Source organism: Montipora foliosa, chromosome 6 (genome assembly GCF_036669935.1).
Source record: "Montipora foliosa isolate CH-2021 chromosome 6, ASM3666993v2, whole genome shotgun sequence".
NCBI classification, from domain to species: domain Eukaryota; kingdom Metazoa; phylum Cnidaria; class Anthozoa; order Scleractinia; family Acroporidae; genus Montipora; species Montipora foliosa.
This window is the reverse complement of record NC_090874.1, coordinates 1,268,501-1,276,000: the sequence shown is the minus strand read 5'-3', so window position 1 is coordinate 1,276,000 and position 7,500 is coordinate 1,268,501. Positions and strand designations below refer to the sequence as shown.

Below are 7,500 nucleotides of genomic sequence, written 5' to 3'. Positions count from 1 at the left end.
ATAACATTTTTCTCTATGACATCACAGAGCCAGCAAAGTGAGGGTTCTTTTTATGGTTTGTGACATTAGACATGAAATGGAAATTAATTGGATTTGCAGTGTAAAATTAACAGCTGAAGGCGCTGCTTCTGATCTATTTCACTTTGCACACCAGTGACACAAATCAAATACACCTTTGAGATGCCCGTTGCATGGGGCTTTTTACCCGGTAAAGACTGCTTCAACTCAGTTTGACTTAGTGGTGAGGTCGAAGGTATTTACAATGTATGCCACATTTGACATAACCTTCAGGAACAATCAAAAGTGCAGTACATGTAAATCCGATTTTTTACAATGACTGCAAAAATTTTTGTGCACTTGTTGGCTAATTTTTATTGTCAATAAGCGGACAGACACATAAATTTATAATTTATGCAATAATGATGCGATATTGCTCGCATCAGATTGAAGTTTCTTGCATTTTTGTCTCGCTTTCTTCTCGTGTTTTGACTTATCTTGACTTATTTTGGCCCCTCTGTCTTTTTGTTATAATTGTAAAAAACAAATTGATGTCAGTTTTTCATGCGTCTGTCCTGTTATTGATCATTAATTTCATCATAACATTGTAAAAGTAGTCTGCGGATCCCCAGCTACTTTGACAATGTTATGACGCAATTCATGATCAATGACAGGACATACACATGAGAAACTGACATCAATTTGTTAAGTTTGTTGCGGAGGTCACATGTTTGACTCCCATTGAAGCCGGCTGAATTTTTCAGTGGTCTATAAAGTGACAATTGCTTAAATTGTCCAGTTAGTGCCAGGATCATAATAACCTTTCGTCACTCTGTAACCCGCACTTCCATTCATTAGTCCTTTTTGGGAACACATGAGCCCAATAAATTGACCTGCTCCCAACTGTGTGGCTTCATAGCTCAGTTAGTAGTGTGTTGCATGGGCATTAATTGTAGAGGTCATGGGTTCGCACCCTGTTGCAGCTGACTGAATTTTTCTGATGTTTATGAAGTGACAGTTGCTTCAATTTTCCAGTCAAGTGGGTGGGTCATATCTATCATTCCTAAATAATTTGGACTTAATTATACATTTCTTTCATTTGAGGGCTAAATCGCTTGGCATTTCATTCTCTACTTTGCATTGTACCTTAAGTACTGTATCTAATTTTCCTTAGGAACCATCCACACACAAGAGAGATAATTATTATTTGGTATTCATTCCAAGGGTTCCCAAGGGATAAATTGGCTTGGGTTGGGATCAGCTTGGGTTCCAGTCAGGTTACATTACAAATAATTACCTGAAATCAACATTATGCCTGCAGCATTTTGTAGGAAATTCCCTTTCAGATCATGGAGCCACAGAACCACGAAGCGTTTAATTTGCTGGCCGTCGTACTGTACTTGTGCTTCTTACACAAAGATACCAATATTTCAATGATATGACAATTTGTTTTAAGACAAATGTGTAGAAGGAATCAGTAATTAAGGTCACTTCATTTCCTACAGTGGCTGTACATGTTTTACATGCCCTGTCTGTTCTGCGGTTTCCTGTGGTTACTCTTTGCTGCTGTTCGAGTGGTTAGATAGACTTGGCTCCAAGCCTCTGTTGTTCAAAAGGTGGATAAACGCTATCCACTGGATAAATCACTATCCAGCAGTTAAGCACTAGCAAAACCAATTGAGTAATCCAATGGATAGTGATTTATCCAGTGGATAGCACTATCCATGCTTTGCACAACCGGGACCAGGACTGTCATGGAAAATTCTTTAAAATTTGTTTTTTGTTTTTTTTTTGTTTCTAAGGTAATCACCCCTGGGTAGTTTCACTGTGGGTAATGGGGTTACACACAAAACATGGATTTCCCTTGGGTAAATTGACAGTTTCCCCTGGGTAAATAGTCTAGTGGAACGGCAACTATGGGGTTAATTAAAATGGAGCACCTTGTTACCTCCTGTTGTGTAACTTGGCTTCCCATTTTATTTCTACTCAGATGACACTAGTAATTTTGTTTTCACGTTTTGTGATATTTCACTCATGTTGCTTACATCAGGTGAAAATGACAAACCGGTATTGCTTATGCATTGTATTACCGGTACATGCAAACTGTACTAATAATATTTAAATTATTAATTTTTATTATAACTTGGAATTTCTGTGGTTCATAATGGCAGCATTTCCTACATTAGTGTTGCACTACTTCTGTTCAGGATATTCTTTCCAAATTGCGAGACAACTTACCAGATCATATAAATCCATCTTTTAATTGAGCAAGTTACCTACTGTGAAAGTACAACCACTGATAAAAAATAGTCTACAATCAGTTTATTAAAGGCCATGCACAAGTCTTAAAACTCCAAACACCTTTATATCCAGTGTGTTTGAAAATGAGCTTTTTTGCAGGCATTTCAATAATATTATTGTTAGTAAGAGTACCTTTCACACATAAAAGACAACATTAATTTACAAGGAAAGTACGATTCAGCCGAGATACATGTGTGCTGATTTTAATCAACATGGCTTTACAATTCCTCCTTTTTCTGACCCTCATCCTCATCCAAGTCTACATCAGATAAATCAATGTCTTCTTCTTCTGGTAACTCTCCATCTTTGCCATCCCAAGGAGCTGTTTCCTCCACACTAGGCAGAGTTGCACCCTTGACAGGAGATGTGGAGCCACGCCCAACAGATACAGTCCTAAGGAACTCGTCAACACCTGCATCATCAAAAGGACCTTTCAGAGTAGCATACTTCATTTTGCGGGCATTGACAGCAGCCATTGCAGGATAGCCAAATCCACCCAGGCCAAGAGCATCCTCAAGTTTTAATTGTGCACCAGCCTCAGCCCAGATCCAGCCCCACAACTTCTTTTTGTATTTTTCTCCCATTGACTTCATGATTTCTAGATATTGGTTTCTTCCAGATGCTCCTGAATCCAGAATGTGAGGTAGAACAGCAACAATACAGATTGGTTTATCTTCACAGTTCTCCTTTAGTACCTGACTATTTACAATCTGCAACACTTCTGGTGGTTCAATTGACTCAGCAAGCTTGTCCAAAGCAAACTGAATAATGTCTGAGGCTGACCGAGGGCCTTGATAGTCTTCCATACTATGAGATTCTTTTGCTCCTGCATTGAAGACCTTAATGGTTGGATAACCTTGGATTTGGTATCTGCCAGCTGTAACAGTATGAACAGTAGCATCAAGAGCTCCAACTTTTGCTTTGCCTTTAAGCTCAGTTGCAACCTTTGCCCATTCTGGAGCTAGTCTTTGGCAATGTCCACACCTTAGAATAGAAAAAATCAAACACCCTTACACTGAGGTTTATGGTTGTCATGCATGATGTTTTTTTGATTTCAAGAACTCACTTCCAGTGAGCTTTCTTTAAGCAGTCAACTGAGTGTAAATGACTTAGTTCCCAAGGAGTTCTTGTAGCCCAATGGGCAGAGCATCTGATCAGTGTTATAAGAGGTTGTAGGTTCAAATCCTCTCTAGGTCTCTAATTTTTGAGTGTCTTTTTACCCATTGCCAAGCAACTACAATAGATTATTACTAATACAAGGATTCGGTTTTAAACATACATTTTCACTCTATAGGTAAGCTCAACTTGTTTCAATGTTTTTTCTCAAAAACTCTCAGAGAACTGTATGACAAGTATGGATACGTTTTCAACCCACTTAACCCATTGACACTTCAAACATCCTAGGACGCCCCTAGTTGACAAGCAAAATCTTCTGGTGTTAGAGAAAATCTGTCAAGTCTCACTCCCAGGGATCAATGGGTAACGGAGGGGACATAGTTTTAATTTCTTAATGGACTGTGTGTCCAGCTGGACCCAGTTGTTAAAAAGGTGGGTAACGCTATCCACTGGATAGTGATTTATCTGGAGAAAGCGCTATCCATCATTTAATAATATGTACTTATTGACTAAGTGGGAGGGCCGGACGGGAAAATATTTGGCCCGAGGTCATGGCGTACGGACCGAGCGCAGTGAGGTCCCTGCGCCATGACCGAGGGCCAAATATTTTCCCGTCCGGCCCGACCTAACTCAGTCAATAAGCATTTTATCATACATGTATGACCACCGCGCTTTTCCCTTTTTTTTCCGGGTAACAAAATTTGAAATGTTCACTGACGTCGCTCATTTTGACCGAAAAGTCGGGATTTATATAGCAATTGCAACAAAGTTGTCTTAGTTCGCATCTCGCGTGAGCTTTCATTGCAAAACTATTGAGAAAATCCCCGTATGAGGGCCGTATGCGATCCTAGCAGGGCCGGACGGCTTTTTCCGGCCCTGCTCGCGCCATCGCGTACAGCCCTCACACGGGGATTTTCTCAATAGTTTTGCAATGAAAGCGAGCTCAGGGCCATACGGGTCACATGATAATAAATAATAATTATATATAACGACAAACGTGCTTAGTGCCCATTTCCAATCGCAATGCACTTACAATATTTATAAATGGAAATGAATGTCTAATTTATGTTTAGTATAAGAATCTAATATAAAATACTAAAAAGTAGATCTGTAAAAAGTACATAATATTCATAAAGTGAACATATAGTATTAATCTGCATCCGCCATTGCCGACTTTCCCGCCCACCCACCCAAAGATTTTAAGTTTTTAGACCATACCAGTATAATGTACTAGCACTGAACGTTTTTTGTTATTTTTGGTCCTAAGTGTAATGCTACTTGAATAAGCTTTGAAATTGTCAGGCCAGGCTTGCGGCGTTCAGCTTGACATGGCTACCAGTGGTGTGTGAGAAAAATTGTTTTTTAAACATAAAATATATTTGCAGGGTCAACAAAAGTCAGGCACCTCAGATTTCATAATTATGCAACTATTGATTGTAAGGTGTAGCTCAATGGGAAGGGCATTCGAGTGGTGTTGCGGTGGTCTTAGGTTGCCCTTTCGCCTGTTGCCCAGCAACTAGTTTATCATCCTTCCCAGGGGTGCTTTACACCTTGCATTTGTAAAAGAAATGATGTAAAAACTACTAGTAGACCAGGAAATACATTCTGCAAACACATCAAATTGTCAACTACATTCTCTAAACAAAAAAATAAAGTAAAGACTACTATGTAGGCATTTTGTTGAAGTGCACCTGACTCTTAGAGAGACAATGCACAACCATTTAAAGGTCACATAACAAGCAAGCTTTTTAAGGACGTCCGTGGTAATTGTTTGTGCGCAACGTTACTGCGCAGGTAACACGACTGTAATATGTCACGCATTACTTCGAGCATTAGTGAAGTTGAGGTCTTAAAACTTTTGCAAAGACCGTGGACAATAAGTGTTGCTCAGCGGTGGATCAGAGAAGGTTGTGATCAGTCAAAATTGATTAAAAACTATTTATGAAAGTCAAGTAGACTACTGCACGACTGATATTCGCATTGTTTTATCAGTCATGCACTACTCTACTTGACTTTCATGAATATTTTTCAAGCATTAGTTAAATTAAAATACCATGGCGACAAAAACACCTTGGAAAAAATTCCAGGCCGGCAAAGGAATGGCACATTTATTTGCGAATCAACATTAAATGTTAAAGAGAAGTGAGTGGGATGGAAAAGCTCTGGAAAAGGTAGCTGATTGAGTAGTAGCTGAAAGTTTGGAAAACTTGAGGATGAGGAGGCAGTGTGGCCCAGTGGTTAGGGCGCTTGCCTTGAGAACCGGAGATCCCGGGTTCAAGACCCGCTCTGACCACTCGTTGAATTTGATCCTGGTTGTCCCTGGTTCAACTTCCCAGCTGCACTTGTAAATAGCCAACTGGTTTGCCCCTGGCCTGTTGGGATTCTTAACAATTGTCGTTGTTCTGTTCTGTCGTTTCGTGGTGTTTCATTGGCCCTGAAAAGCCCCTATGGGGAGTGGTCAATTAAGTATGTATGTATGTGTATGTATGTATGTAACCGTTACATAAATTATAATTATGGGGCAGCCTTTTTTTTTTAATGTCTTTATTACCCTTGGCTACGAACTTAAGTTCAAAATGAATGCATGTTTTTGAAGTTCTTTTCCTTTACTTTCGTGAAAATAGAGCAGCAATTTTGTCCTCGTCCGCTTGAATAGTGCGGACCTGCGTGGAAACAACCAGCAATTAAATTTCACAAAAACCATACTCCAGAAGATGAGCATGACGGCAATGAAGAGATATTATACAAAACACCAACCAAATGAAGATGACGCCTGCTAAAAACTTTGTTGCTATGCTCAAGAAAGTTTTTTCTTTCGGTAAAAACCTTTCATCCTTTCAATGATCAATACTCTCTTGGGTTCCAATCCAGTCCTTCCCCGACAGGTCACGGAAAAACGTGACAAATGAAATTTTCCAAGAGCTTTGCAAAATCACATTGATTTTGCTCGTTAAGATCATCAGTGACCCCTATTTTTGTTAAAATAATGAATCACTTTACTTACTATCTGCAAAATATGATGAAATGAAACAAGTCCCACCATAAGAAGTTATCTTTTTTAACATTTTCTTTCCTTGTGCCATCGAATTCTGGTAGTGGTTGCAAAGGATAGAGCTTACGGAAAGGCTAGTCGAGGATGAACTCTACTGTTTACGAGATCCCTAGCGGCATGCAATTATCTAAAATCCCACTCCTAAAAACTTGTGCACGGAAATCTTCACTCTAACAGTTTATTTTGATGATTTTCAACGGATGAGCAGATGAGGCTATGTTGCGCTATTATGACTGATTTCTCAAAATTAAGGCATTTTTCCACTGCCATTTTCTCGGAAACAAAGTCGGTGACCCCCAATTTTTTTCCCATTTTGGAATAAGTACTTTATGACCTAACTCTAGGCGAGAAATGAAGAAAATCTCATCGTAGGTAGATTTTGGCGCTAACGTCCTTAAAATACTCCACCCCCAAACATTTGCTTCTTGATTAACATGTACACAATGCATACCACCATTAGCTGTCAGTAGCAACACACATATGAATCATTTTACCTTTCTGCCTTTTTGGACAGCTAGATGGTTAATAATAACCCAATGGAAAGGCCTACCCAGTTTTTCAACAAGTGCATGACTTCTATGTAGAGCTTCATGGTACCTACCAGGGTGCAAAGAACTCAACAAGAACCAATTCCTTGGTATTTAGAACTTCAGCTTCAAAATTTCCATCTGTCAACTCAATGACATCCTTTTGGTTTCCAGCTTTGCCACTGTCCTGTACCAAAGAAGAAACGACTGTCAACACAACAGGTAATGCCCTCAAGAACTCAACATACTGCCTCACTGATAAATTTCAGTGTTAATGTCACTGTTCCTGCGTCATGAAACATAGAGTGCTCAAGGAACTTAATACATTTAGTGAAATAAAAAAAAACACAAGATGGCTGATTAGTTGATTTTAATAGCTCATCAAGGTAAATGGTAAACATCATTCATGTACCACATTGAAGAATAGTACTGGTTAACAGGGTCCAATGGAGAAAGTAGACAAATTATTTCTAATCAGTTAGTGGGTGGTCTTTGACTTTTAAAGAC

General features: G+C 39.3%; 2 protein-coding genes across 2 annotated transcripts in view; one reads left to right on the top strand and one right to left on the bottom strand.

Annotated features, from left to right (window-relative positions):
* LOC138006212 (zinc finger C2HC domain-containing protein 1A-like) overlaps positions 1-457 on the top strand; it is a 9,805-nt gene extending 9,348 nt beyond the window's left edge. Inside the window, exon 8 of the mRNA XM_068852392.1 lies at positions 1-457. This exon is cut by the window's left edge and continues 439 nt beyond it. The gene's annotated coding sequence lies outside the window, so the exon portion shown is untranslated.
* Positions 458-2,239: 1,782 nt separating this feature from the next.
* LOC138006211 (protein disulfide-isomerase A6-like) overlaps positions 2,240-7,500 on the bottom strand; it is a 10,947-nt gene continuing 5,686 nt past the window's right edge. The window contains exons 7-8 of the mRNA XM_068852391.1: positions 7,068-7,180; positions 2,240-3,282 (exon numbers count right to left, since the gene is read on the bottom strand). Of these exons, the coding sequence (XP_068708492.1) occupies positions 2,517-3,282; positions 7,068-7,180 (879 nt within the window). The 3' untranslated portion in view covers positions 2,240-2,516. The remainder of the gene's footprint in view (positions 3,283-7,067; positions 7,181-7,500) is intronic.